This window comes from Rhinichthys klamathensis, unplaced genomic scaffold (assembly GCF_029890125.1).
Source record: "Rhinichthys klamathensis goyatoka isolate OS25496 unplaced genomic scaffold, OSU_Roscu_1.1 h1tg000076l_1, whole genome shotgun sequence".
NCBI classification, from domain to species: domain Eukaryota; kingdom Metazoa; phylum Chordata; class Actinopteri; order Cypriniformes; family Leuciscidae; genus Rhinichthys; species Rhinichthys klamathensis.
The window spans coordinates 5,064,172-5,078,101 of record NW_026606618.1 but is presented as its reverse complement, the minus strand read 5'-3'; the positions used below and the strand labels follow the sequence as shown (position 1 = coordinate 5,078,101).

The 13,930-nt window shown below is 43.5% G+C and overlaps 2 protein-coding genes across 2 annotated transcripts in view; both read right to left on the bottom strand.

Moving 5' to 3' along the window:
- Positions 1 to 13,930, bottom strand: part of mxg (myxovirus (influenza virus) resistance G) — a 305,424-nt gene that overhangs the window by 89,467 nt on the left and 202,027 nt on the right. The window lies entirely within an intron of this gene.
- Positions 1 to 13,930, bottom strand: part of LOC130085399 (interferon-induced GTP-binding protein Mx2-like) — a 115,512-nt gene that overhangs the window by 90,677 nt on the left and 10,905 nt on the right. The window contains exons 6-10 of the mRNA XM_056251148.1: positions 11,457 to 11,579; positions 11,033 to 11,165; positions 10,759 to 10,914; positions 10,525 to 10,601; positions 10,224 to 10,433 (exon numbers count right to left, since the gene is read on the bottom strand). Of these exons, the coding sequence (XP_056107123.1) occupies positions 10,224 to 10,433; positions 10,525 to 10,601; positions 10,759 to 10,914; positions 11,033 to 11,165; positions 11,457 to 11,579 (699 nt within the window). The remainder of the gene's footprint in view (positions 1 to 10,223; positions 10,434 to 10,524; positions 10,602 to 10,758; positions 10,915 to 11,032; positions 11,166 to 11,456; positions 11,580 to 13,930) is intronic.

The following is a 13,930-nucleotide window of genomic DNA, read 5'->3' as shown; positions in this document are numbered from 1 at the left end:
AATGCGTCTGCCAAATGCATAAATAAATTTTACACTCTATTTATGACTACTGAAGGCAATTAAAAATGTTGGTTTGTTTGAGACAATAAATATTACCAAAATAAGAAAGGCTGAAGAACAAAGTGCAGAAGTACTTCTTATGTGATAGTACCTGTCTTTCTCTGGCAGTTTCTCTACTTCCTCAAGATCTGAGGAACTGCTGTCAATGGTGATAGGTGCATATATATTGGTATATGTACTGTGGAAGAGAGGTACAAGAACAACAATAACAGAGAGTTAATACAGAAAGTATTCTGACACAGACATGTTTTGTTGTTTTGGCTGTAGTCCAGTACTTTAGTCTAATAGTTTTATTTCAAATCTAGTGTTCTGAAGTACAGAGCCAAAACAATAAAAAACTATGTCCTAATACTAAAGATGTGATATAAAGTTATGTCTTATAACCGACCTGTAGAAGTCACTTGACTTAAGTTCACCCACTGAGGAGGTCGTCTGTTTGGGTCTTGTTGCACTGTTGGCCTGCAGCACCAACATCACAGCACAATTAGAACTTACAGAAATACCTTGATTATTAACAAATTCCAGTGTATTATATTGCGGAATATGACATACTTGCTGGGATCTCTCAGATGTTGTGGCTGACCTAAAACATACAAACAATTTAGTAGAAATTTTCACTGTGTTATAGAGAACATAGAATGCTTTCTTTATAGCAATTTTTTTAATGAATGAACTAAAACATACTGACATTCATATAGGTGGCACAGGGACCAAAAAAATGTGTCAGCAGAAATTTCACTTACCAAGGTCTATGCTCTGGTGTACTGCTTTCGGGACCAGACCAAAGCTGAGAGGTGTAAACATAAAACCCTAAAGTTATCCATAGCCTTAACACTGTCTGTATATGCTTTTCTATTTCTAATGGTTGACCATTCCAGGAGATTTCATTACATTATACTGTAGCTGCACTGCAAAGACATCTTGAACACCTAAATCCCTGTGATGTACCTACCACTGTGTCAGAAAGAGGTGACATATTGGGTTGCACCCTAACAACTTCATCCTCATCCTCATCTTCTGAAACGGAGTCATCTTCATGACCTCACAAAAGATTTTGTGATCAATCTTTATTTCATATTACATGTGCAGTATTGTTAAATGTGTAGGCTGTAACTGTAGTTGGAATCCCACTGTCATCATTTACTCAGCCTCAAGATGTTCCAAACCTGTATACATTTCTTTGTTCTGCTGTACACAAAGGAAGATATTTGGAATAATGTTTGTAACCAAGAAGCTCTCACCCCCCATTGACTACCATGGTAGGACAAAAAATACTATGGTAGTCAATGGGGGGTGAGAGCTTCTTGGTTACAAACATTCCAAATATCTTCCTTTGTGTACAGCAGAACAAAGAAATGTATACAGGTTTGGAACATCTTGAGGCTGAGTAAATGATGACAGAATTTTGGCTGAACTATCCCTTTAAAGCACTTATCACATAAAGTATTTTGTTTGTAGTTTAAATGTGCATAAAATATATATAAAACATACTACTTCAATACTTACTCTTTGACAACAAATCCTCAAGGGTACAGATGTACAATGTGATCCTTTGAAACGCCTTTCCAATGGCCTCTTTGTATTGTCCAATGGTAAAAGGTGTGTCAGTCCCAGGGATATTTTTTATCTGAGAGCCATCTGGATAAAGCAAGACATATTCTCCATCTTCCATGTCTTGATTGAAATCTTTTTGTTTTTTCACTGCAGCTGCCAAGAGTTGCTCAGATGCCCACTGGGGGTCAACATGTAGAGGTAGGTTTTTCCCTCTCATGGGCTTAAAGCCATTCCTGGTCTTGCTCATGATCCCAACAGAAATCTAGATGATCAGTGAGAAAAGATGGAATAATGATAATTATCAACGTCAACAACATCATTAACTTAAAAATAAAAATTTGCTTACCTTTACTGTTTTATTTGATTTCTTTTTACTTTTAGAAAATGTCTTCCTTTCAGTTTCTTTTACTTCTCTGTATTTCATAAACTGGAGAACAGTTGGCTTTGATGGAATGGCACATGCATCAGTCACTGAAACACAATCAGAAAGAGAGAGAGAGAGAAAAAGATTGACTCAATGTAGTTGCTATAATTTGATGGATGGAACAATAGAAATTGAAATTGATATCTCTGTAAGAGAACATTACCTGCTCTGGGCACAGTCATACGTGACACATGGTCATCACCTGCAGTTCTAGAGGCGTTCTCTACAAAGCTTACATCTCGCCCACAGGTGCTACAAAATCTGGGCAAAGTCGGCCATTGAATGCCACAGAAAGGACAAAACATTTTTATCTGAAAAAGATGAGTAGACTGAAGTTAGCACAATGTACTCTTTTGTCCATTCTTTCAATAGTAAAAGGGTCTGAATACATTTTTAAATATTATTATTACCATCAATCTGCAATTTTCTTTGACCTGGTTTTAACCATTACAGTAAGTTTTTCAATTGCTAACAAGCATTGGTCAGTACTAAAGCCACATTTTCAAAACTCTTCATATAGTCTGCATTACCAAGATCAATCTTGGCCCAAAACTCACTCAGACCAACAAAACACTTCATATTTGTTTCAAAATTAGCTCATTCCACCAATCACTGGCAACAATTCTCATTCAGAAAACATACATGGCATTCATAACACAGTGACCTAAAAAAGACTAACAACAGGGAGCATTACATACATTTAATTACCATTTTTCTATGTTTGAATGATTTTTTCACATAAATATTCATTATATGATAAGAATAAGATCGTTTCTTTTTACTGACTGTATTACAGCATAAAGAATAAATGAGAAATGCAGAAATATGTTAAAAACATAACATTTTCAATAAAAAAAACTGTATTTTGCATTGCGGAATTTATTTTCCTGAACCTTGATGTTATTTAGTTGTGAAAGTAATTAGCCTGCTTACATACTAACGTTTCACAGTTAATTGTGTATTTCAGATTATTTAGGCTAATAATATCCAAAGGGCCAATGAATACGATCAGGATTTTAAAATAAAGTAAAACAAACTCACTTTTCAGGTCATGGACAGACGACAACACCACTGACGAGGTCTTATTAAGGTCTACGCATGTCCCAGCCAGCCGGGTTCGTCACTTGTTTGGGTCCCCTGGAATCATTTCCGTTGTGTTGTGAACTTTTGCAGCGCGTTTTCGTAGTTGCAGTGCGTTTCCATATATGCAGGGCGTTTCCGTAATTGCAGCGCGTTTCCGTAGTTGCAGCGCGTTCCGTATTTGGTTGTGTTGTGAGTCTTTGGAGCACACGTGTTTTGTAAAATTGATGAAGATGTTTTCTTAATTCGCATGTGTTTTTTTTCTATTTGCATGTGTTTTTTTCTATTTGCATGTGTTTTTTTCTATTTGCATGTGTTTTTTTCTATTTGCATGTGTTTTCTCATTTGCAGCGCGTTGAGCTCTCTCGGCCACCGTACACCTGTCTATATAAGACCTTACAGCTCACAGTGCATGTCAGAGCAAATGAGAATCATGAGGTCAAAGGAACTGCCTGAAGAGCTCAGAGACAGAATTGTGGCAAGGCACAGATCTGGCCAAGGTTACAAAAAGATTCTGCTGCACTTAAGGTTCCTAAGAGCACAGTGGCCTCCATAATCCTTAAATGGAAGACGTTTGGGACTACCAGAACCCTTCCTAGAGCTGGCCGTCCGGCCAAACTGAGCTATCGGGGTAGGTATAGCCTTGGTGAAAAAGGGTAAAGAAGAACCCAAAGATTACTGTGGCTGAGCTCCAGAGATGCAGTCGGGAGATGGGAGAAAGTTGTAGTAAGTCAACCATCACTGCAGCCATCCACCAGTCGGGGCTTTATGGCAGAGTGGCCCGAAGGAAGCCTCTCCTCAGTGCAAGACACATGAAAGCCCGCATGGAGTTTGCTAAAAACACCTGAAGGACTCCAAGATGGTTGTGGCGAGGGGGGCGTGGTTCAGCGGAGTCTGTAGCGGGAGAGCGAGGGCGGAGCCGAGCGGTGAGTAAGTGGGTCAAGTTCAAATGACAAACACCTGTTTGTGATTTCAGTAATTGGCGTGAGGAGACCGCATATAAGCGGGCTGTGCTGATAACGGAAGAGAGAGAGAGACTGGAAGCTCGTGCACGCTGACGATCGGGACCAAAGGTTTATGAAGCTGTGAACAGTGGAAAGAGTGCTGCCTCGTTGGTAACCTGAGAAGCTGTAGTCAGCGGGAAGAGTATTGCCTTACATGTGAAAACTGAGTGTTTTGTTTTGAGTTAATTCTGAGAGCGCAAGAAAGCGCTGTGCAAAGAGCATCATTAATAAAGTGCACGAGCTCCACTACTTGCCGACCCCGAGTCTCCTTCCATCACCCACACACGAACCCTGAGCTACATCACACTGGTGCCGAAACTCGGGATGGAAGGAGAGGCCGCCGCCAGAACCACTCTGTCATCGCCATTTGCGGACATCATCAACACGCTAGCGGGACTCCACCAACAACACCAGGAGGCTCTGCTGAAGATGGAGGATCAGCAACAGCGCCGTTTCGAGGCACTCCTCCAGACCCAGCATGAGGACCGCGAGCAGTTCCGGAGCTGGCTAGACCGGGAGGCTCGGGCGTCTACTTCATCGGCCCCGGCCACGGCCCTTCCCCTCCACAAGATGGGTCCCCAGGACGACCCGGAGGCGTTCCTGGACCTCTTTGAGAAGTCGGCCGAGGCCGGGTGCTGGCCGCCCGCGGACTGGCCCATGCGTCTGATCCCGCTGCTCTCGGGCGAAGCGCAGATCGCCGCCCAGCAGCTGCCAGTCCGCAACCTCCTGGTCTATGAAGACCTGAAACGCGCCATTCTTCAGCGGGTCGGCCGGTCCCCGAGCACAGTCGTCAGCAGTTCCGCTCTATGGAGTTCGGGGAATCCGGCCGGCCCTTTATCTTTGCGCAACAGCTCCGGGACGCGTGCCGCAGATGGCTGATGGCCGAGGCCCGCGACGTCGATGGAGTCATCGAGTTGGTGGTACTGGAACAGTTCATCGCCCGTCTGCCAAAGAAGACGGCACAGTGGGTCCAGTGCCACCGCCCGACGTCGCTGGACCAGGCCATCCAATTGGCAGAGGACCAGCTGGTGGCGTGCCCAGGGGTCGGCGAACCCCTACCGACATCTCTCTCTCTCTCTCCCTCTCTCTCTCGCCCTGTCCCTGCTCCCAGGTCCCGAGGTGGCTTTCCACCACGCCCGGCGCCCCGCTGGAGGACCAGCCCTGCAGCTGATCCGGCCCCTGCACCACGTGCGCCACCCCGGGGAACCCCATCGATGGTTGGCGGTCCGCCAACCCCGGCCCCTGCGGTCTCCTCACGTCAATCACCTGACCCACTTCCCGCCACTGGGATGGCGGGGAGGCCTGGGCCGGCCTGCTGGCGTTGCGGGGACCCTGGGCACTTCGTGGATAGGTGCCCGGTGATGGAGGTCGGAACGCTGGTCAGGGTCCCCGACGCACCACAGGTTGCCCCCGATCAAGCTGGGTTGTACAAGATACCAGTAAGTGTAAAGGGGGGTACCTATCAAGCTTTGGTGGATTCAGGTTGTAACCAGACCTCCATCAATCAAAGTTTGATTCATCCAGTGGCATTTGATAGGAGCCGCGTGGTTAAGGTGCGGTGTGTGCATGGTGAGGTAGTGGGTTACCCCTTAGTGCCAGTCACTATCCAATTTTGGGGGAAAAAGCATAGTGTAGAGGTGGCAGTTAACCAGCACCTCCAGCACCCGTTGATTTTGGGAACCAATTGGCCGGGGTTTAAAACATTATTGGCTTATTTATGTACGGGTGCTTCTGGGATTAATAGAAGGCAGGAGAAGAGAGCGGTGGTTCAGGTTGGAGAGGCTGTGCCGGGAACCTCGGGGTCTGTCTCAGAGGAACGAAGCGCTTCAGAAAGGGAAATCCTTTTTGACCGCGATGATTTTCCTCTGGAACAGTCCCGAGATGATACACTTAAAAATGCGTTTGATTAGGTCCGCGTGATCGACGGACAGCCTGTCCACCCAGACCAACCGCTCTCGTATCCTTATTTTGCCGTGATAAAAGATAAGTTGTATCGGGTGACCCAGGATACCCAGACAAAACAAGATACAACTCAGTTGTTAGTTCCAAAGAGCTGCCGGGAAATGCTTTTTCAGACGGCTCACTGTAATCCGATGGCTGGGCATTTAGGGCAAGCAGCTACACTGAATCGTCTAATGACCCGATTTTTCTGGCCAGGCATTCACGAGAATGTGCGCAGGTGGTGCGCGTCTTGTCGTGAATGTCAGTTGGTGAATCCACCGGCCAACCGAAAAGCACCTTTGTGCCCCCTTCCATTAATAGAGGTCCCCTTTGAGAGGATTGCCATGGACCTCATCGGGCCGTTAGAACGATCCGCATGGGGGCATCGCTTTGCATTAGTTCTGGTGGATTATGCAACGCGATACCCCGAAGCAGTGCCGCTTCGCAAAATTTCTGTTAAAAGTGTTGCGAGTGCACTGTTTCAATTAATCTCCCGGGTGGGAATCCCGAAAGAGATTCTCACCGATCAGGGCAAGGCGTTTATGTCACGCACAATTCGCGAACTGTACGAATTATTGGGTATTAAATCGATTAGTACCAGCGTCTATCACCCACAAACAGACGGCTTGGTAGAACGATTTAATCGCACGTTGAAGTCCATGATTCGTAAGTTCGTACAGGAAGACGCCACAAATTGGGATAAGTGGTTAGAACCCCTCTTGTTCGCTGTACGCGAGGTCCCCCAAGCCTCCACGGGGTTTTCCCCTTTCGAGCTGCTCTTTGGTCGCCAGCCCCGCGGGGTGCTGGATGTACTTAGGGAAGCTTGGGAGGACGGACCTTCGAATAGCAAAAACGAAATTCAATACGTCCTGGACCTGAGAACAAAACTCCACACGTTGGGGCGGCTCTCTATGGAGAATTTGTTACAGGCCCAGGACAAACAAAGTCGGCTGTACAACAGGGGGGCTAAACTACGTAAATTTGCACCGGGAGATAAAGTCCTTGTATTGCTTCCCACATCCAGCTCTAAATTACTCGCCAAGTGGCAAGGACCGTTTGTGGTCACACGGCGAGTCGGGGATCTCAACTATGAGGTCCTTCGATCAGATAGGGACGGAGCACATCAGATTTACCACCTCAACCTGTTAAAAAAGTGGAATGAGGCGGAGTCAGCGATGCTGGCGACGGTAGTGAGTGGGGAGGAGGATCTCGGGCCAGAGGCGAATTTAAAGTCTCAATCCTCCGCTCTGGCCATTTGCGGAGACCACCTCTCACCGTCCCAGATCGCTGACATTCGAAACTTACAAACAGAGTTTGCTGATGTGTTCTCGCCCCTCCCTGGTCGAACAAACCTCATAAAGCACCATGTTGAGACCGAACCGGGTGTGGTAGTACGCAGCCGGCCATATAGATTGCCTGAGCATGAAAAGAAAGTAGTTCAGGCTGAATTAGAGGCTATGCTGGATATGGGAGTAATAGAAGAATCCAACAGTGACTGGGCGAGCCCGATAGTTTTAGTGCCTAAAACTGACGGCTCAGTGCGGTTCTGTGTGGATTATCGTAAGGTGAATGCTGTATCGAAGTTCAATGCATATCCAATGCCACGGGTGGACGAATTGCTTGATCGGCTCGGCACGGCTCGATTTTACTCGACACTGGATTTAACAAAGGGTTATTGGCAGATCCCCTTGTTTTCAATGACTAAAGAAAAAAACGCTTCCACGACGCCGTTTGGATTACACCAATTTGTCACCCTTCCTTTCGGTTTGTTCGGGGCACCTGCCACCTTTCAGCGCCTAATGGATAGAATCCTCCGGCCGCATGCTGCATATGCCGCGGCGTACTTGGATGATATTATCATCTATAGTAATGACTGGCAGCGGCATATGCAGCACTTGCGAGCTATCCTCAGGACGCTGCGAGGGGCGGGGCTCACGGCCAACCCAAAGAAGTGTGCGATTGGGCGCGTGGAAGTCAGGTATCTGGGCTTTCACTTGGGTCATGGGCAGGATGGAGGCTGCAGACGGGCGGTGGGGGTATGTGGCGAGGGGGGCGTGGTTCAGCGGAGTCTGTAGCAGGAGAGCGAGGGCGGAGCCGAGCGGTGAGTAAGTGGGTCAAGTTCAAATGACAAACACCTGTTTGTGATTTCAGTAATTGGCGTGAGGAGACCGCATATAAGCGGGCTGTGCTGATAACGGAAGAGAGAGAGAGACTGGAAGCTCGTGCACGCTGACGATCGGGACGAAAGGTTTATGAAGCTGTGAACAGTGGAAAGAGTGCTGCCTCGTTGGTAACCTGAGAAGCTGTAGTCAGCGGGAAGAGTATTGCCTTACATGTGAAAATTGAGTGTTTTGAGTTAATTCTGAGAGCGCAAGAAAGCGCTGTGCAAAGAGCATCATTAATAAAGTGCACGAGCTCCACTACTTGCCGACCCCGAGTCTCCTTCCATCACCTACACACGAACCCTGAGCTACATCACAATGGTGATAAATAAGATTCTCTGGTCTGATGAGACCAAGATAGAACTTTTTGGCCTTAATTCTAAGCGGTATGTGTGGAAAAAACCAGGCACTGCTCATCACCTGTCCAATACAGTCTCAACAGTGAAGCATGGTGGTTACAGCATCATGCTGTGGGGGTGTTTTCCAGCTGCAGGGACAGGACGACTGGTTGCAATCGAATGCGGCCAAGTACAGGGATATCCTGGACAAAAACCTTCTCCAGAGTGCTCTGGACCTCAGACTGGTCCGAAGGTTCACCTTCCAACAAGACAATGACCCTAAGCACACCGCTAAAATAACAAAGGAGTGGCTTCACAACCTGAAAATGGCTGTCCACCGACGTTTACCATCCAACCTGACAGAACTGGAGAGGATCTGCAAGGAGGAATGGCAGAGGATGTACCCAAATCCAGATGTGAAAAACTTGTTGCATCTTTCCCAAAAAGGCTGTATTAGATCAAAAGGGTGCTTCTACTAAATACTGAACAAAGGGTCTGAATACTGAATACCATGTGATATTTCAGTTTTTCTTTTTTAATAAATGTGCAAAAATGTCAACAATTCTGTGTTTTTCTGTCAATATGGGGTGCTATGTGTACAATAATGAGGGAAATGGCTGCAATATAACAAAGAGTGAAAAATGTAAGGGAAAATGAAAGTCTGAATACTTTCCGTACCCACTGTATATCACAATATGTTAAAGGAGAACTTCGGTCATTTTTAACATTGAGCTCATTTTTTTGTAAATTTGGAGTGCTGTCAGTACAGAGAACAACGACAAAAATCGGTGTTGCCTACACCGTGTTATCCTCTTTTTAAGATTTGCACCCTGTTGACTTCAATGGGGTAAGTTTTAAACCTGCTTTTAGCCTCTTAACATCCTTGATTTGTCATTACAAGTGCACAGCCATGTGAGTGAGTATATTCAGAGTGAATACGGTGAATCTGACTGCAGTAGTTGTGAAAAATATGAATAAAAGTGATGTTAATTCAGCCAGCTTACATACCTGTGTTAACTTCCTGTTTTCGGTCAAAGTCCACAGTAGTCGATTGTCGAGTTCACGCATGAGATCATTGCTAACTAAGCAAGGTAATGATCGCGTGCGTGAATTCGACAATCGACTACTGTGGTGTAGGCAACACCGATTTTTGTCGTCGTTCTCTGTACTGACAGCACTCCAAATTCACAAAAAATTGACCGGAGTTCTGCTTTAATATGCTGAAGAAAGTTATCCAGACTTAGTTATATCTAGTGTTATCTATAGAGTTTATACATAGCCTAAGATTAGCATATGGTACATCAGATTTCCTTTCAGATAATTTCCTCTAGTCAGTAGATTGCTCAGATAAAATTGCTAATTCTTTCCTGACAAATGCTCAAACGATCCAGGCGAGCCTGTGTGTCTTTGCGCTGTTTACCGACATCAGAGTCCTCAAACAGAAGCTCACTCACATTTGCCCCATCCAGTAAACACAACATGTCAATAGACAGGAGATAAGCAGTCTGCTTCAACATGAAAAATGAGATCATCATGGGCAGTTGGTCAGCCATTCGCTGCACTGCAATCTGAAAAAAAAATCAAAGAGGTACTAAGCACTGCAGTCCATTCAGTCTCTAAGCAAACTACATATTTGTAACTGAAAACTAAGAAGATCTACCTCGTAATATGCCTGGATTATCACACTGTACTTGCTTTTTTTGTCCAAGATAGGTAACTGCTCTTCTGAATACTGTTCTTTGGTAATCTCCTTCAAGAACTTAAAGTGGATTGCATCTTGAGTGTAGACCATGTTTTCAATTTCAAACTGCTCTGAGATCCTCTGCTCTGCCTTCTCTTGCTGGATTGACTGAATGTTGTGAATTTTGTCCTATTTAATCCAGTAAAGATGTACAGAGGAGGCTTGATTAAAATGGAAGATTGTTTAGTTTTATTTACCACTAATAAGGAGCAATATTTACCGTAGTGATATCTAGAAGAACAGGGTATTTCTGGAAACATTGATTTACTACATCAGTAAACTGCTCGATGATGATGTCTTCAAGAAAAATACAAAATCAAAAGGACAAATAGCCACAAATGTCTCACAATTCTGATAAAACTACAAAAACATTTACAGTGTTAATCTTTTGGTTTTAAAATGAAATTACCCCAGTGAGCAAAAAGATCTTTAGCATGGAGATGCGTGATGGTACCTTTGATGGTGTTGAGTAAGTCGATGGCTGGTTCTTTAAGTGTGGACACATGCTTTTGCAGAACGCCCTCAAACATTTTGTAGTTGCAGAAGCCGGGCAGTTCCCTCCCTCTGTAATCCTGGATATTTGCTATCTTCGCTTCAGTTGATTCGTTAACTTATTTGGGAACAAGGCAGATTTCTTTTGAAATTATTTGACTTTTTCATTTGAAGAGCACAAACATCAGAGTCAATTAAAACTTGTTTATATTTTTTAAATTTAAAAATATACTAACAAGTTGTCTTTGTGACATTAAGATGAGCATTCCACTTCTCATATTCAGCCCGAAGTTGGGCAAACAAATTTTCTTCAATGATCAGCTCTCCTGATGATAAGGACTTGATTTGATCATTGAATCTTGTTAAAGTCTGTGAGAACAAAAAAAAACATTTGTTACCTAAAAAGTTACATTACATAATAACATTAATCAAAGACAAATACAATATAAACTGATATCAATTATTTATTCTGGCAAAACTTGAGGACTTAGTATAGTCAATATTGCAATAATTTATTATAGCCATTACGGTTACACAATTACTGTGAGAAATGTAATTTAGCATAATATGGCTGCATCTCACAAAGTTTGGTACACATCAGCTGCTTGGACCCCAAATTATAATTTTGAGAAGCAAGGAAATCAAAGATTAAAGTGTTACTTCAGTGAGGAATAGTTTGGCCCCCTTAGGATCCTGTGGTGGTCCAGCCTCAAACTCTTTAAGCTTATTTCTCAGATCCCACAGCTGCTTTTTTATCTGCTCATTGAGGTGTGGCAAAGATTTCTGACAAAAATGAGTAAAAAATAAATTCACACAATAGATTTGGAACACACTATGTTCAATAGATCTAGTGATAGAAACATATGACCAGAAATTTATGCTCAAAACCAATGGCATTTTTTGCCATTTGGGCCTTGTTCATACTGCTAATGAGGTGTATGAAACAACATAGGCTACTAAACATACAACCAGATAAGAAAAATACAAAATTACTCAATTGTCATAGTGTAGGGCAGGGTTCATCTAATTCAGCCCCTGAGGGCCACTGCCCTGCAAAGTTTAGCTTAAGCCCTAATCGAAGACACCTGAACAAGCTCAACACTCAGTTTCGCTGACCCTTATTTTTTTTTCACACACACACAAAAAAGGGAATGAATAATTTAAAATATTAACTCTTTCCTGCAATTGATGGAATTTTCTGGCAATAAATGTTTACACTGTTATACGGTAGGGAGTGCTATTACACATCTTCTGAAAGAGTACAGAATTTCTGGATCAAAACACAAGTTGCGAAGAAGCAAAAACAAGCATTAAAAGCGTTGGTTATGAACAATGTAGTCTTTGACAAAAATTGTATTTGTTTTTTTTTATGAAACTTGCCCACATTCAAGTGTTGATTAAAAAAGAATGCATGAAGTTAGAATAATTTTTTTTTGTTTATTTGCCTTTTTTATTTTTTTTATTTTTTTAAGCAGAGGCTCTGTTCTTTATTTTGATATATTGCTTGTTCAGATATTCATACAACAAAATATTCTGGGGGGCAATGTTTTGAGAAAATGATAAAAAATGCTGGAGGTGGCTGGCAACTTCAAAAATAAATGCTGCCAGGGAAAGGGTTAACTGTATCAACAGTAAAAAGTGTAGCCTTTATGCTTAAAAAAATAGTGGGGGTTAAACCTTAACCTTTTACTCAGGTCCCTATCTTACACCCAGCGCAATGCAGCCCAAGCGCAACGCAAGTGTTTTTTGCTAATTTCAGTCCGACGCAGTTATCATTTTCACGTCCTGCGCCACGTTGTTTAGCAAATGCATTTGCAAAACGAGGTGTGTTCAGGCGCATTGTTGGCGTGTTGCTATTTTGAGGCAACAGAAATAGACTGCGCCATTGACCAACTGAAACCTGGTCTAAAGTCAATGGCGCAATATTTTTTTTGTTATTTAATAAGCGCGTTAGTAATGTGTGCCTATAGGCGGATCCACAACACGTGTACACTCTGCTTATTAAATACACAGGGACGCACAAGCAGCACACAAACATGCCAAATATTTAAAATAAAAGGACTATAATGTAAAAGATTATTATTGTGTACATACAGATATGGCAGAATCAGGCTTGTCCTGTAGATGGTCTGCTTGCGCACTTTTACCTTGCGCACGAGCAGTTCCGTTCGGCCTTTCTACTATCAAATTCCGTCACGTAAATAGCGAATCTGCGATGGCGAGAGCTCAACTGGCATTTAAAGGGAATTGGAGATGAGACTCTGATTGGTTTAACGCACGCAAATCCCAAAACACACCCATTACTCCTTATGAGAATAGGGACAACCCTTTTATACCATGCGCTGACCATTTTTCCAGTCGTTAAACTAGCAAAAGTGGATTCGGATATGCCCTAAGTGAACTTGTGCCGTGCGGTTTAGACCATGCGCTTCGTTAAAATAGAGCTCTAAAAGTCTTAAGTCTGCTCCCTTTTACTTAAACTCATTACTTCAGACTTATGTGCCATCCAGAAACTTGTGCTCTGCAAGTGAACACTGTCTTGTGGTGCCATCTCAAAGAGGCATAAAATCTCTTTCTCAGACCTTTTCCTGGTCTGTTCCATGCTGGTGGAATGACCTGCCCAATGCAACCAGAGCTGCTGAGTTCATTGCCATTTTCAAGAAACGTCTGAAAACACATCTTTTTAGGCAACACCTGATCCATTAATACTAACACTTTATCATCTATTCTATATCTATTATCTTCAAAAAAATTACTGCGTTAGATTAAACTATGAAGGGTCATAGCACTTGCATATTGTTGTCCTATTGTTAGTTTCACTGTGTCTATTGTTCTCATTTGTAAGTCGCTTTGGATAAAAGCGTCTGTGAAATGAATAAATGTAAATGTAAACGGATTATTACGTTATCTCTACAGACCAGCTACAGTTCGGCACACTTGTGATTCGCAGAATAAATGTATGTTTAGTGTTATGTCTGAAAACTTCCGAATCTTCGCCACGCTCACCTTATCGGATGATAAGTACGTCACAGCCACGACCGCCTTGAAGGCCCACTTCAGCTCCGGAAGAAGCCGGCGGATGCACCGTTTTGAGTTCCGTCAGAGAACGCAAAAGCCGGGTGAGACCATTGTCC